The sequence below is a fragment of the Cucurbita maxima genome, unplaced genomic scaffold (genome assembly GCF_002738345.1).
Source record: "Cucurbita maxima cultivar Rimu unplaced genomic scaffold, Cmax_1.0 Cma_Scf00031, whole genome shotgun sequence".
Classification (NCBI taxonomy): Eukaryota; Viridiplantae; Streptophyta; class Magnoliopsida; order Cucurbitales; family Cucurbitaceae; genus Cucurbita; species Cucurbita maxima.
In genome coordinates, this window is record NW_019272047.1 from 2289183 (window position 1) to 2306309 (window position 17127).

The window sequence follows — 17127 nt, forward strand, 5'->3', positions numbered from 1 at the left end:
TTTTTTTTTTTTTTTTTTTTTTTTTTTTTTTTTTTTTTTTTTTTTTTTTTTTTTTTTTTTTTGACAAAATGGAAAGTTGAATGTATTTTTATTAATTTAACCCAAAAAAAAAACTATCTTGGTTAATCTTTTATTATTATTATTTATTTTATTTTTTTGTGACTATATCTCTCCTGTATCTTAGCAATCTTAATGAGTCCTCGAGTTCCAATGTCAATACATGTCTTCTAGCTTTCGCAAGTTTTTGAAGCAGATGAGAAGGGTTAGTTGAAATAAATATAAAATCATCCAATCAAAGTTTAAAAAATAAAAAAGAAAAAACCATAAGTTTTGATTTTTAATACAAGGTATATATTTTGGTGACTCAATCTAATGAAAAAATTTATTTAGTTTATAGTATAAGGTATTTACACGACAAATATTAGCTATTACAAGATTTTGCATAGAACACTGTAACGAGTCTTAATGAGAAATTTAATATCCAATTTTTCTTTTAACATTTGTACTTCGAAATTTTATTGAGAATTTTAAAGGTCGAATTTTAGTATATATTTAGGTAACTTTGAGTGTGATTATTTCTTTTTTACCATTAATTACAAGAAAAATATCTTTGGACAATTAGATTAGAGCTCTATAAGTCACTACACGGAATTTAGGAAGAGATACTTTAGGAATCGCTTTGGTATGCACGCATGCTAGGTTAATTTCCTTAGTTGATTAGATTTTTCCATGTTATGAGCTTAGGTTGCAAAGTACATGTTCGATGATAAGTTAAACATGTTTTATGCTTCCACTTAGTGTGTAATTGTTTATGCATCCTGAAAAAAGGATGGAAAAATTGTGAACTCTGTGTTCCGGGTGGTGATGGATGGTATTGCCTCGTTCAACATGATTGCCTATTTGTGCATAAACTGTGTATAATGTATCTAATTCTTGATGCTTTCTCCCTCTTGATGATGTTTAGTATACGTTATAAAAATAAGCCTAGAGATTCATGATTAGAGTGACGAGTCACTAAGCCTAGATCAATCCCTCTCCTACTAGCTTAGCAAATCATCACGGCAAACGTAGTACCTTAGGGATGTTCTTAGGCTGCTAGTTGTCTGAACGGTACCTATAGCTTCGTGGGAGGACCAGGGGTCCTGATCAGTTCTTACTGCTGCTAGTCGTTTCGCATGGAAAAAGGTGTCCCCACGTCGTATAGCCCATTAGCTACATGGGAACGGGTTGGATCGCGCCCCCCAGGGGGATTATTATGGGCTTAAGAGGTATTCAACACACCCTTAGGCAAGATACCATGTAGTCTCAGTTAGCCATGTAAAGGTAGCGCCTCGTAGAGAGATACCAGTCAGTCCAGCTTAGCATAAGAAACTCTTAGGTACTAAATGAGAGGACGGAGAACAATAGAAGTCCCAAGGGGCAACCCCCAAGGGTCTAAGATTAGAACCAGGCATCCTAGAGCCAATGAGAAACCCGTGTTTGATTGTTAAGCTTATGATGCGATGAGAGCCTACAAGTAGGTGGCTTACTGGGTATAATTTTATACTCATTCCTACTATATCTTTTTTTTTTTTTTTCAGGTACGTGACGCGTTGGATCGAGGTAGGGCGTGATTTGAGGGGCGGATTGTCACAGAGGAATGCATGTCCCGGGGCGTCAGTCTAGTCTTTTCCTTTATATTTAGATTTTCATATTTTTGTTCTTAGAACTTTCATTTGTTTGAATCTTTGTATTGCAACTTTCTTTATTTGAAATAAATGATTTTGCCTTTATACATTTTCAATTGTTTTCTTTGCATCCACATTGTCGTTTTGAGTCACGACTCATAATAAGATATTGGGTCGTGACAGGTGGAAATCTAAGTACATGGACATTCAAGATGCTTCATGTATCATGGACGCTTGGGAGAGTTTAGAACAAGAACTTCGCTCACCGTTCTTTCCAGAGAATGTCAAGATAATAGCAAGAAGGAAGTTAAGGGAGCTGAGGTATACTGAGAATATCTGAGACTACGTCAAACGGTTTTCTTGAATTATATTGGATATTCGTGACATGTTCGAGAAAGAAAAGGTCTTATGTTTTGTTAAAGAGTTGAAATCATGGACTAACGCCAAGTTTTATAAAGAAAGGGTTAAAGACATTTCCAGGACCTATACTACAACCATACGACTATTTGACCTTAGTAATGATCAATCCCAAGATGAAAGGGGCCCCATCAAGAATTGAATACCTATAGAAGGCCGCACTATATACATTTTAAGCAAAACTTGAGTAAACTCAGAAGCTGAGTATAAGCCGACAGAAACTGAAATACCGTTAGTTAAGAACGTTGAACAACCATGCGAGCTCATTAAAGTACTTGTGAATATTAATGAAAATCGGACTTTTCATATATTCTCTCTTATTTCTAGATTTAGCTCCTATTTAAACCTCGTGAACATTAATGAAAATCGGACTTTTAATTCCACTTTTGTTTCTCGTTCTTAACATGGTATCAGAGCAGGAGAGGAGGAAGAATAGAAGAAAAGTGACAGAGGAGGACGGATGAATTGGGATCACCTTCCACCAGATATATCATCCTTTTACGTCCACATCTCAAAAGTTTTAATTTCTGGTCTCTATAGCAATTGTCCATGATTGATCACGACAAATCATCAATATTTTTTCTTTCAACAATGAGATCAAGAACCTTATGCTTAGAGTAGTTCATGCCCATAAACCGATTCTTAAATATCAAAATTTGCTTTTCAACTAAGTACAGCTTCAAAATTCCAAAAGTTGATTTAACACATCATTAAATGGGACATATAAGCAACGTTGGTTGCAGTAAATCATTTATGCATGAACCAAGAAAGAGCTTTTCGAATTCCGAGATACATCAAAGGTTGTTCATTTCTGTGTTTTGCATATTTTTCGAAAATTCAATAATTTCTAGGAAGTCTAAAACACAAACCAATGTGTCCAGATTATCTCGATTTTGCATCCTACTAGTAAATTCAATTATTTCTTGGAAGTCTAAAAACCAATGTTTCGAGTTTTGCATCTTCCTATGAAATTCATTTATTTATTGGAAGTCTTAAAAGCAAATCAATGTGTCCATATCATTAGAAGTTAAGTATCGAAAAATTGATGGATGTTTTCACTAAAGCTTTGGAAGATAGCAATTTGATTTTCTGAAAGACAAGTTCGATGTGATTGACATACACTCTCCAACTTAAGGGGAGTATTAATTTCTCTTATTTCTAGATTGAGCTGATAGCTTGTATCCTATTTAAACATGGTGAACATTAATAAAAAATAGAACTTTTAATCCCATTTTTGTTTCTCATTCGTAACATTTGACTTAAATTTAATTTTTTTCACAACTTTCTCTTCCCCACATATGTTTGGATAGTTGACTCATTATAAGGCAAATATATTGTATTCATTTATTATTTTTTCTTGTTATTTTCATATTATTTGTAATTTACCATATTTCTGTATTATGTAAATAATTAATATTTCTGTATTCGGTAAATAATTATAAATGAGAAAACTCTCACCATCATTTAGGTGTGGTGGATTCAGCAAATATTTACATGGTATCAGAACCCTTTTGGTTTAACAACCCTAATCTTTTCTTCTTTATGGCTTCCGAATCCTCTCATCATCTTCTTCTCTAATCCATATGATCACCATCAAACTTTCTTCCTCCAATTATCTTCTTTGGAAAATCCAACTTCTTCCTCTCTTTAAGAGTCAAGACATGCTGGGCTATGTTGATGGAACTATGGTTCCACCACCTCGCTTTGAACCAGAAACCTCCTCAACACTCAACCCCAAATATTTGGCGTGAAGAGCAGCCGATCAACGACTTCTTTGTCTCCTGCTCTCCTCTCTCACTGAGGAAGCCATGGTTGTTGTCGTTGGTCTCTCTAATGCACGTGATGTTTGGCTTGCATTGGAAACTACGTTCAGCCATCATTCAAAAGCTCGTGAATTGAGAGTCAAGGATGACTTGCAGTTGATGAATCGTGGCATCAAATCTGTTACTAAGTATGCCCGTGCCTTCAAAAAAATTTGTGACCAACTGCATGCCATTGGCAAACCCGTCGAGGACATTGATAAAGTGCACTGGTTCCTTCGTGGACTTGGCACTGAATTTTCAGCTTTTTCTACTGCTCAGATGGCTTTTCCAACATTCCCTTGAGTCATCTGACTCCACTCCTACAGCATTCATAACCACTAATTGTGGTCACACCCCTAGAAGCCACCCTGCTTCCTTTAGCAACCAGCGAGGTCGTTCTTATTCTCACAAAAATAATTCTTCCAATCGAGAACGAACCCACTCAGGTCAAGGTCGTCAACCACCTCACTGCCAAATATGCAGCAAAGAGGGCCATTATGCTGACCGCTGCAACCAACAATATGTTCGACTTGCTTCTTCTCATGCTCACATTGCTGAAGCCTTTAACACGTCATGTTCTATTGCCGGACCCGATGCTGCTGATTGGTTTCTAGACACTGGGGCTTCGGCTCATAAGACTGTCGACCCATCTATTTTGGATCAGTCTAAAAATTGCACGGGTAAGGACTCTGTGACGTGGGAAACGGTGCATCCCTACCCATTACCCACACCGGTACTCTTTCTCCTGTTCCTCACTTATTAGATGTCTTGGTTGTCCCTCACCTCACTAAAAATCTTCTTTCCATAAGTAAATTAACGTATGATTTTTCTCTCTCTGTTACATTCACTAATAATCTTATTACTATCCAGAATTGTCAAACAGGAAAAATGGTGGCAACCGGTAAAAGAGATGGAGGGCTATATGTGCTAGAGCGCGGCAACTCTACTTTTATTTCAGTCTTTAGAAACAAATCTTTACGTGCTTCGTATGATTTATGGCATGCTCGTCTGGGTCATGTGAATCATTCTGTTATTTATTTTTTAAATAGAAAAGATCATCTTTCTCTTACATCTTTATTGCCTTCTCCATAATGATCATTATGTAATACTTATCAGCTTGCGAAAAGTCATCGATTGCTTTATTCCCTCAATGAACGTAGGTCGTCTCATGTGTTAGATCTTATTCATGGTGAACTTTGGGGTCCTTCTCCCGTCAAATCAAAGTTGGGTTTTCTTTATTATGTTATTTTTATTGATGATTATTCTCGATTCACTTGTACCCTTTAAAATTTAAATCTTATTTCTTTGATATTTTTCTTCAATTTAAAAAATTTGTGGAAAATCAATATTCTTCTCGTATCAAGGTATTTCAAAGCAATGGAGGTATTGAATTTACTAGCACTTGTTTCAAAACTCATTTACGTAATTCTGGCTTCCACCATCAACTCTCTTGTCCATATACACATACTAAAAATGGTCGTGCTGAGAGAAAACATCGTCATATGACTGAGACTGGTTTGACCCTTCTCTTTCACTCTCATCTTTCTCCTCGTTTTTGGGTTGACGCCTTCAGCACTGCAGCTTATATTATCTACCGGTTACCTACTCCACTTCTTGAAGGTAAGTCACCCTTTGAACTTCTTTATGGCTACACTCCACATTATGACAATTTTCATCCTTTTGGTTGTCGTGTTTATCCTTATTTGCGTGATTATATGCCTAACAAGCTTTCTCCCCGCAACATTTCTTGTATTTTTTTTTTGTTATAGTCTTACTCGTAAAGGGTTCCGTTGTCACCACTAAACTATATATCACTCGTCATGCTCAATTTGATGAAACTCACTTTCTTGCTATCTCTAGCTCCCAGGCTCAACCTCTTTCCTCTATTCCTATTTCAAATTTCTTAGAACCACATCTTTATCATATTGATTCATCCCCCCTACCACTTCATCATCACACATTTCTCGATCCAGTTCATCCCCGTGTGATATTTGTTCTGACCTTGTGGATGAGTCTGTACAGGTTGATACTGAAGGTGTTAATATAACACATGTAGAAGCAATTTGGATCTTAGGCACTTTTAGAATATCAATTATAGTAAATAACTAGCATGTTCATAAGTATTAAAACTTAATGAGTTTGAATACTAACCTTTTGGAGTTAAAATTCTTTTTTCCTCACGAACCGGTTTCGAACCACCACTAGTGTCTTCTCCACTATCCTCCGGCCTTAGAACGGGATTGTGGAATCCGGTGAGTGACTAAACTTGGGAGGGATTTTGTATATATGATGAGAGTATTTGTGAGGGGGTTTTCTCAAGGTTTTTCACTAACAAGAAGACCTTTCATGTATTATGATCACTCTATTTATAGAGTCATGTTTGCATGTTCATACAAATTCAAAATTCCACTCAAACTTGTGGGGTTTATTTGGCAAGCATGCAAGTTTGGTCAAACTAAATTTTGACACCTCAAAATTCCACTAACATGGATTTTTCCATTAAATGAAGTCAACATTTTGACTTTCTTTATTTTGATTCAACAATCAATTTGAATTATTAATTTCAAATTAAAGTAATCTTAAATGATTAATTAAACTATTTAATTAATATTTAATATTAATTCAAATGCCAATCCCAATTAATTTCGACACATATTTGATTAAGATATTTAAATCTTATTTAAATATCTCAGATTCTTTCTTTTTGTTTAATTCGTAAATAAAAGAAAAATGCGGTTAAATATATCGTATATATGTAGCGCATTCTCCCTAATTTGAATTCAAACACTTCGAATTCACTCGTCACACTGTTCTATGGTTTAGTCCGATATGAACTAGCAGAGGGATCTAATGGACCTATAGATCATGGGCTCCAACGATCCAAGATTAACCGGTTAAACTCATTAACCTTGTTAACCAACATTCGTTAACTACTAGGACATTCCACTATAGCCTAGTAGTTGCACTCCCCTCACTATAGATATATTTCTGTTCATTTGATATAACCATGATTAATAAGTCGATCCTTCACAGGTTGTTCGTAACTAGAGTTGGGTCAATTTACTGTTTTACCCCTGAAGTTACTTCTTGTTTCTTATGTCTCACTGATTCTCTAATGAACAATTGGTTTGTGGTCCAACCAGTAAACCGGATCCCTCTCAGGCCAATGAGAGGGTGGGGCCCCTTGTTCAAGACCTGAAGTCAGTACTTAAGGGAACTACCTCTCTTCTATCCCTAAAAGTGGGTAGGAGTGAATTTCATCTTGCACCCCACGTCCTCAGCCATTTACCCAGTCTTACCCCTGAAATGGAAAGCCTATTGAGTCGGCGAACTTGAGCCACTCTCACCCATGCAAATCTAAGGATAATTCCGAATAAACAGGAGTTCATGGTTAGCTTAGGATTAAGATCAAGTTACCTAGGTCATCGAATGAAAAGAAAATCAATCTCAACAATAAACGACATTATAAAGTGAGAGTAATTTTCTTCATGGTCCAATCTTATGCAATACTCATTGCATAGGACGCCCCCATTGTTTATATCATATACAAAAGTGGGTCGCATCCATAGTGTTCCCAAAATAAGGTACTCAGTTTTATCCTTATACTATAGATCATTTTGACTATATACTTGAACTTGATCAACTCTTATGTTTCTACATATAGTTCAAGTAATCATACTATAGCTAGAGTGTTCTTAGTTTATTGAATTTAGATTAATGATCGTAAAGTTCACTTTATTAAATAACAATTTTTACTTAATAAACAACAATAATAACTTTATTGAAAATAAAATATGTTTTTGTTTACAAACTATGAGTTTTAGGACATAAAACTCAACAGATACTTCTCTTGCAGGTTCCACTTTGCCACCCTCGACTTCTAATTCGACTTCTATTGAACCTATTGTTGATTCCTCTTCTTTGGGCACTCATCCTATGATTACACGAGCCAAAGCTGGTATATTCAAGACTCATCATCCAGCAAATCTTGGTATTTTGGGCTCATCTGGACTTCTTTCTGCTCTTTTTGCATCCACTGAGCCAAAAAGATTCAAATCTGCGACTAAGAATCCTGCTTGGGTGGCTGCCATGGATGAAGAAATTCGAGAGTTACAACAAAATGATACTTGGACTTTGGTTCCTCGCCCTGCCAACACCAACATCGTGGGCTCTAAATGAGTGTTTCGTATTAAATATTTGCCTGATGGATCCGTCGAGCGTTTCAAGGCTCGTCTTGTTGCCAAAGGTTATACTCAGGTTCCTAGTCTTGACTACACTGACACTTTTAGTCCGGTTGTCAAAGCTACTACTGTCCGTGTTGTGCTCTCTATTGCAGTCACAAATAAATGACCTCTTCGATGCAAGAATGCTTTTCTTAATGGAACTCTTATTGAACGTGTTCATATGGAACAACCTCCTGGGTATACTGATCCTCGATTTCCCACTCATGTTTCTCTATTAAAAAAAGCCCTCTATGGCTTAAAGAAAGCCCTCTATGGCTTAAAGCAAGCTCCTTGTGCCTGGTTTCAGCCTTTTAGCTCATTTCTTCTCACATTTAGGTTTTCTTGCAGTCGCGCTGACACGTCCCTTTTTGTCTTTCATCAGCAATCTAACCTTATCTATTTGCTTCTTTATGTTGATGACATTATTGCTACCGGCAACAACTCATCTCTTATTGCCAGCTTTACTCGCAAGCTTCATTCTGAGTTTGCTACCAAAGATTTGGGTTCTCTCAGTTACTTTCTTGGTCTTGAAGTCTCACCCACTCCTGATGGTCTCTTTATTAGTCAGTTAAAATATGCTCGAGATATTCTTACTCGTGCTCAATTGCTCGATAGCAATCCAGTCCACACTCCCATGGTTGTTTCTCAACACCCGACTGCTAATGGTTCTCCTTTCTCTTATCCTACTCTCTATAGATCTCTTGTTGGCGCCCTTCAATACTTGACTATTATGCATCCAGATATTGCCTATGCTGTCAATTCTTGCATGCCCCTACTGCAGATCACTTTCTTGTTGTCAAACGTATTCTTCGCTATGTCAAAGAAACACTCCACTTTGGTCTTATCTTTCGTCCATCCACTGTTCCTAGTACGCTAATCACTTATTCAGATGATGACTAGGCTAGTTGTCCTGATACCCGTCGTTCTACATCCGACTATTCTATTTATCTTGGTAACAATCTCGTTTCTTGGAGTGCCAAAAAGCAACCTACTGTCTCACGCTCCAGTTGTGAATCTGAGTATCATGCTCTTGCCAGAACTGCTGCTGAACTTCTTTGGGTTACACATCTTTTGCATGACCTCAAGGTCCCTATTTCATAGCAGTCTCTACTCTTATGTGACAACAAAAGTGATATTTTTTTTTTAGCTCTAATCCCGTTTCTCACAAGCGGGCCAAACATGTTGAACTAAATTATCATTTTCTTCGAGAGCTTGTTATCGCTGGCAAACTTTGCACACAATATGTACCCTCTCATCTCCAAGTTGCTGACATTTTCACAAAAAGTATTTCTCGACCTCTCTTTGGATTTTTCAGATCCAAGCTTCACGTTCGTTCAAATTCAACGTTCAGCTTGCTGGGGGAGGGGTGTTAAGGATAGTTGACCGTTCATTATAAAGCAAATATTTGATATTTGCCTTACATTACGGCTTACCATATTTTCCCTTTTATTAAAGGCAAATATATTGTATTCATTTATTATTCTTTCCTTTACTGTTATTTTCATATTATTTGTAATTTACCATATTTTTGTATTCTATAAATGGTTATAGATAAGAGAAATTTCACCACTATTTAGGTGTGGTGGTGGATTCAGCAAACATTTACAGTAAGACACTTGATCTTCATGAGACAATAAGAATAAGATTTGTTTATTAAGGAAGACTATGTCCTATGTTTTTCATATTAATTAGGTTAAATATGAACTAGACTCGATTGAACCAAGATGTCATGAGCTGAGGACATGCATGACGTGTGCCCTTTTAAAAGATCGATCACATGATAGGCTCAGGTCGAGGAGTTGTAATTTGGGCTTCACTCAAATCCTCTTTTCTTCTTTGCCTCATGACTCGATCCTTCTGTATTGTCTAGCTTTATTCCAAATAATCCATCGATTAAAAATGATATAAAACTAATATAATTATCTCAAAGTGATGTTTGTTACCAAACACTATAAATTAAACAAATAAATAAAAACACATTTCTAGCTCTTAATATAAACCCTAATTTAATTTAATATTTGCACATTCAAATATTAAGTTTTAATTTATGATTAATTAAAAAAAATTTATTAATATTATTATTGATGATGTTTGTTCTCAATAAGGCATGTGGAATATTTGACTTCTTGTCCATATGCTTAATGAATTGAGTTTGGTTTATATTAGAATTATTAATTTATTGCATTTTTCATTAATTTAATAAAAACTTGAAAATAATACAATATTTAAAATTTAAAAATTTAAAAATTAAATCAAATATTTAAAAATCTAGAGAAGAAAATAAAATAAATAATAATAAAGTTTTTTTTTTGTCAATTTATTTATTTCTTTTAGAGTAAATTTTTATTTGTTGAGTTGAAATTCGAGTAATATTATAAACTTACATTTATTTATTTTCTAAACTTTAATTTTATATCAAATAATACCGTCTAAAATTAAGATTAAAGGATTTAACCCGTCAAATTTAGAAAATGCGACTTTTAGGAGTGCATATGCTTTGAGTTGAGCAAATCTTTTGGTCCAAGTTGAGGACCGGAAATAACCAGAAAAGAGTTCAACTCAACCTAATTCTTTATTTTGGGAGTGGATTGAGTTGTTTTTTTGTTTTTTTTTTTAACTATTAAAAAAACATATATATATTATATTAGTCCATGATCATTTCTTAAATTAGCCAATATGAAACTTTCATCATCCAACACCTCTCCTTTATCGAGGCTGACTCTTCTCTTTGGGAGTTCTTTGTTCGACATTTGAGGATTCTATTGACATGACTAAATTTAGGGCATGACTATGATACAATGTTAGATGAACACGACTCTCCACAATTGTATGATATTGTCCACTTTGAACATAAGCTCTCATAACAATGAAGATGTTATTTTTTTTATTATAAACAACGATCCTCAAGAAGAAATGAATTAGCTGCTTTTCCAGACTCAACTCCTTATGAATGAGACAAAACTCAATCTCTCGTCTGTCCCTACTATTTATTCTTTCATGAAATTCTTCACTTTACCGGAGGAGAGTCAATGAATTAGCTGCTTTCGCTCGGGCCTGAGAGGCTGTGGTTTAGATGTCAGCGGTTCGAGTTCGCTTATCTCCAACTCGTTCACTTAGTCGATACGGGCCATGCTAAGGCTAAGAAGAGCAGCAAAAGGCGCAAGTAATACCTTCCACTCTTGCACATAGCCTCTGCCTCGCCAAGTGGATAGGCAGCAAGTACAACTGGATCTCCGCATCATAGATGCCTCGTCCTTCCATATGTCCCTTCAAAACTGGTTAAGGAGCGAAGACGAAGACCGAGTGAAAGAAGGAAAAGTTTTAAGCTTGAGGAGTGAAGCATTTTACTGTGACTTTCATCCACCAACATGAATAATTAAGTTGTTCTTTAGGTCATTGTCTTTGTACTCCTATCTTTGTCTTAATATCTTTAATTTCTAATTTATGGTGTTTTTATTTAGTGAAGAAAATGGAAAATGGAATAAAAGTTACATCGGTCTCTCTCCCTCTCTCAGTGTGCCGCATTTTTTCTTCCGAATGAAATTCTGGGTTCTGAAGGTGAAAGGAAAGTTTCTCAATAATCAAATTGGTGTGGCTATGGTTGATGAACATCGATAAGGACCTCAATCGCAATTGCAATCGCGTCGTTTCGATTTCTACTGCCATTGTCTTCTTCTTCCTCTCATTTCTCTTTTCAAATCTGACTGATAGAGGGAGCAACAATGATGGTGAGGAATTTGGTGCTGTTTTTGCTTTTTGTCACTGTCATTGCTCCGATTGTGCTTTACACTCATCGTCTCGGATCCTTTAATTTCTCCTCCTGTAAGTTCTATGCTCGATTGAACTTTGTTTGGTGTTCTTCAATATTTCGTTGTTGATTTTTGTTTTTCTTGTTCTTCTTTCTTAGCGAGAGGTGAATTTCTGGAAGATTTCTCAAGCTTTGTAAGTGGAATTATGTGATTTTCTCTTTAATTTGTTGAATTACCTGAATCAATATGTGCATTGTTACTTTTCTTTGCAGACTCTGAGCAGTCATTCTGAACATTTGAATATACTTCCTCTTGTAAGTATTTTCGTGTTGTTGCTTTCTAGTTCTCCTCTTTGTGATTTCCTGCTCGGCTTATTTCTGCTTTGAACTTGTAGATCTTTGCTTATTCGGTCTTATTTCTTGTATCAGGAATCCTCTAGGACTCTTAAAGAACCCGTCGGAACTGTGTACTCTAACAATACAGCTCATCCAGAACCGGATGCGTCTGCTACCGAGCATAATTCAACCGATGTTCAAGGCGCAAATCAAGGTGATTTTTTAAATAATTTTTTCTTTGAATCGAACATTTTATTATGTTGTCCCTTGCGCCTTTATAAATTTTCAAATCTTATCGTTACAGATTTGCAATTACCTGAATCGCGGGAGCATAAATCTACTCGTGCACTATCCACCACGAATGAGAACGTCAGTTCGATTAGAGAGAATCCCCTCAGGCAGATCACCGACCAACATCCGCAGAAGAATCTCCGCAAGGGCAGTTTGGTACAATTCGACACGAAGCGTGTGAAGGTAGAAAACTCTACAACTTCGATTATTTTTTCTTTTCTTTTCTTTTTCCATCTACAATTTGACTTGGTTAATGGAAAATTCCTCCAAAACCTTTTAAAATTTGGTGAAAGTGTTTCATTTCTCTTAAATAACGTTGATGGCTTTGGAATATAGAACATTGCTTCCTTTCATCGTGCCTTTTATGTTATGATTGATTAGTGCAGGAGAGCGGATTCCTCTGCTTGAACTGTTTTGTTGTAATTGATCAAATTAGTACTTCAGCTAGATAGTGGAAGATAACTAATCTAGATGAAAGGTCTTGGATTTTCTTAAGTTACATTTATCTTGGAGTGCTATCATGCAGACTTCAGTATCCCTTGTCCTAGACCAAAAGTAGGATAGATAACAATTAATAGTTACATAATACTCGAAAGCTTTAACCATTTGTGATTAAAGAAAAAAATATATTAATCTAATCTTTGCTGGATCAAGTTAGCTATTTATGGAATCAAAATTTAAATTAAGCTGTCCTGTTGCAAGCATGCTAATTAATCAGTTTACTAGCTTAAGGAATCGTGATAGTGTAAGGTTATGGATTTTTTTTACCGAGTAACTTCGATAGTTATTCATTCTCGGTTGCAGTTCTTTATGATATCTGAGTTCAGCGATCAACTGCTAAATTGATGTATGATTTTCTTTCCAGAAGGAAATATTTTCAAGTTAAATGTTTGCATGTACATCTCAATTATCTTCTTTTTTACCCTGTTCCTTCCCCTCTGTGGTTTGATTTCCAGGTAAGAAAGCGTGAACAACAATCCATCCAATCCACTGACCGCAAGTCTAGAGAATCATCTAAATCAGAAAAAGGCAATGATGAAGCTGTTGCACCAAATGCAAAGGTTCAGTATCTCAAGGATCAACTTGTCCAGGCAAAACTGTATCTTTCCCTTTCAGCCACAAGGAATAATGCTAATTTTATTAGACAACTACGCCAACGGATGAAAGAAGTCCAACGTACTTTAGGACGTGCAAACAAAGACTCGCAGCTGCCCAGGAAGTAAGTGTATTTCTCTGGAGCATGCTACTATGTGACATCTTGCAGTGCATTTTTATATTTCATCTCATTCCTTTCTACATTCTTATTTGTTATAGTTAAAGACTTGGTTCATAGCCATAGCTTTCAATATTTGATTATTAATTACATATCTTGATAATTGCAGTGCCCTAGAGAAGTTAAGGGCAATGGATGGAATATTGAACAGAGGAAAGCAGATTCAGGATGACTGTGCTTCGATGGTCAAAAAGGTTCGGGCTATGCTCCAGTCAACAGAGGAGCAGCTGCGAGTACACAAAAAACAAGCATTGTTCTTGTCACAGTTAACAGCAAAAACACTTCCCAAGGGCCTTCATTGTCTTCCCTTACGCCTAACTACAGAATACTATAGCTTGAATTATTCACAGCGACCGTTTCCCAATCAAGAAAAACTAGAAGACTCCAGCCTGTATCATTATGCATTATTCTCAGATAATGTATTGGCAGCAGCAGCTGTTGTAAATTCGACTATTGCTCATGCAAAGGTACATCTATTATCCTATGCATACATATAATAGTTCTAAGCTTGAACGAAAAAGAAGGGAATGTGAAGAAGTGTGACGTGTTTCTGAATGTATCTTTGCTACAACATCACCACTTATTATATCTCATTGAACTTTGGTAGGATGCATCGAAACATGTTTTGCACATTGTTACCGACCAGCTCAATTATGCTGCAATGAGAATGTGGTTCCTGGTTAACTTGCCTGGAAAAGCGACTATTGAGGTTCGGAGTATTGAGGAATTCTCATGGTTAAATTCAAGTTACAGTCCAGTTCTCAAGCAGTTGGGTACTCCATCAGCAATAAATTATTACTTCAAAGCTCATAGAGCCCATTCTGATTCAAATATGAAGTTCCGGAACCCAAAGTATTTATCTATCTTGAATCATCTCCGGTTTTACTTGCCAGAGATATTCCCGAAACTGAAGAAGGTGCTGTTTTTGGATGATGACATAGTTGTGCAGAAAGATCTTACTGGCCTCTGGTCTCTTGATCTAAAGGGGAATGTAAATGGGGCTGTGGAGACTTGTGGAGAAAGTTTTCATCGTTTCGATAAGTATCTTAATTTCTCAAATGAGCTTATATCAAAGAATTTTGATCCTCGTGCTTGTGGTTGGGCATATGGAATGAATGTATTTGATTTGGAGGAATGGAAAAGGCAGAGCATCACTGATGTATACCACACGTGGCAGAACCTTGTAAGTTTTCATATATCACTCATCTTATCTTAAACTTTTTTCTTACATAAATCCAGTCCCATTGGTCTGCTTAAATTTTTATTTTTTGCCTCGAGTGTTGATATTGTTTTGCACTATCCTGGTTTGTTCATTTGGGGATAATTTAACCAAATTCCATGTAGTTTAATTCTCTAATCGTGGCAGTGGCCACATTGTGTGAATCAGATTCTACTTGGGAAGTTATACGTTTTAGTGATTATCTGACTGTGGCGATTGTTGAGGATTGTTGGGTAGGAGTTCCACTGAGGATTTTTGGGTAGGAGTTCCACATTGGCTAATTTAGGGAATAATCATGGGTTTATAAGTAACGAATATATCTCCATTGGTATGAAGTCTTTTGGAGAAGTCCAAAGCAAAGCCATGAGAGCTTATGCTCAAAGTGAACAATATCATACCATTATGACGACTCGTGGTTTCTTACATGGTATCAGAGTCGTGCCCTTAACTTGGCCATGTCATTGGAATCCTCAAATGTTGAACAAAGAAGTTGTGAGCCTCGAAGGTGTAGTCAAAAGTGACTCAAATGTCGAACAAAAGATGTACTTTGTTCGAGGGCTCTTGAGAAGGAGTTGAGCCTCGATTAAGGGGAGGCTGTTCAAAGGCTCCATAGGCCTCAGAGGAGGTTCTATAGTAAACTTTGTTCGAGGGGAGGGTTGTTGGAAGGGAGTCCCTCATTGGCTAATTAAGGGAATGATCATGAGTATAAATAAGAAATACATCTCCATTGGTATGTAGCCTTTTGGGAAAACCAAAAGTAAAGCCACGAGAGTTAATGTTCAAAGTGGTGGACAATATCATATCATTGTGGATATTTATGATTCCTAATAACGATATCCTCAATAGAGTTCCAAGAATTAGAAGAGAAAGAAACTGAAACCAGTCGAGAGAAATATTTCGTATGACATGAAACCATTGAATCCTTACTGTCCGTGTAGAATTAGTGATTCTCTTATCTGTTCTTGAAATTATGGTATTCCCCTGGCCTTTATTCTGCAATAATCAAACTAGACATGGATTCTGTCTAAAATTCAATTTCTATTGCATCAGAATCATGACAGACAGTTGTGGAAGCTGGGTACCTTGCCACCAGGTCTCATAACATTTTGGAAGCGCACACATCCTCTCGACCGATCCTGGCATGTTCTAGGCCTTGGATACAACCCTGACGTCAACCAGAAGGAAATCGAACGAGCTGCTGTCATACATTACAATGGAAACATGAAACCCTGGCTGGAGATAGCCATACCACGGTACCGTAACTATTGGATGAAGTATGTCGATTTTGACCACGAGTACCTTCGACAATGCAACATTAATCCATAACAGGTACACACCAAAGCTCTCTCTTGGTAGCAACACTCATACGGTTTCGTAGGTGGCATTCGTTTCCCCCTTCATTTGTAAATTTGATTTTTATAGGTCGATTCTTTCTGTAGAGATGACGTTTGTTCCTTCCAAAAAGTTAGATCCTATTAAGTAATCACCATATGATCAGTTAGTAGCTTTGCATCATTTGTATTGTTGTGGGTACCTGGGATCCCAGATGTGGTTCAATTTGTAAATGATTGAGAGTGTGTTGTGTCTCCTCGAGATTTAGTGAGCTAGGCAAGGATTCTCCAAAGGGCAATGTAATATGTGCATTAAATTTTACTAGTAAGAAATTAACTGTGTTTTATTCTCCGACTTGTTTGGCATTTTTGGATGACTATGAGGAATGGACTCGTTCGTCGTGTCGTTTAAAGGTTTAACAGAATTTTTAGAAAGTAAGATTGGTAAGCTCCCTCAATTTATTCAGAGCAATATGCTCATAACTTAAGAGTTTATATATATAATTCTTTTGTGAAGGGGACTTAAGAATGTCATCAAAATGGATAATAAAATGGTGCAAGAGTCATAAATTTATATCTTTTTAGTTTATAAACCCTTAAAATATTATATATTTATCAATGTTAGAATAATAATAAAAAAAAATAATTAAATTACAATTTTATTTTTAATTCAACACCATTGGAGTGAAGATTTGTGGCCAATAATACCATCGTTTAATCACTACATTATATTCATGTTTGCCGATGTATTAATTATAATTGGATTCAATTAATAGAAACAAAAAAAAATTGTAGGTCCTGCTCAATTACAAGGGACTGT

At 36.1% G+C, this 17127-nt stretch overlaps 1 protein-coding gene across 1 annotated transcript; it reads left to right on the top strand.

Annotated features, from left to right (window-relative positions):
- The first annotated feature begins 11586 nt into the window (after nt 1-11586).
- Nucleotides 11587-16640, top strand: LOC111466575 (probable galacturonosyltransferase 4). Its single transcript, XM_023111293.1, has 9 exons — nt 11587-11931; nt 12017-12051; nt 12131-12172; nt 12287-12407; nt 12498-12667; nt 13441-13703; nt 13867-14224; nt 14365-14940; nt 16027-16640. The coding sequence occupies exons 1-9, from the start codon at nt 11832-11834 to the stop codon at nt 16300-16302; spliced, it is 1941 nt and encodes a 646-aa protein (XP_022967061.1). The 5' UTR covers nt 11587-11831; the 3' UTR covers nt 16303-16640.
- Nucleotides 16641-17127: the final 487 nt, after the last annotated feature.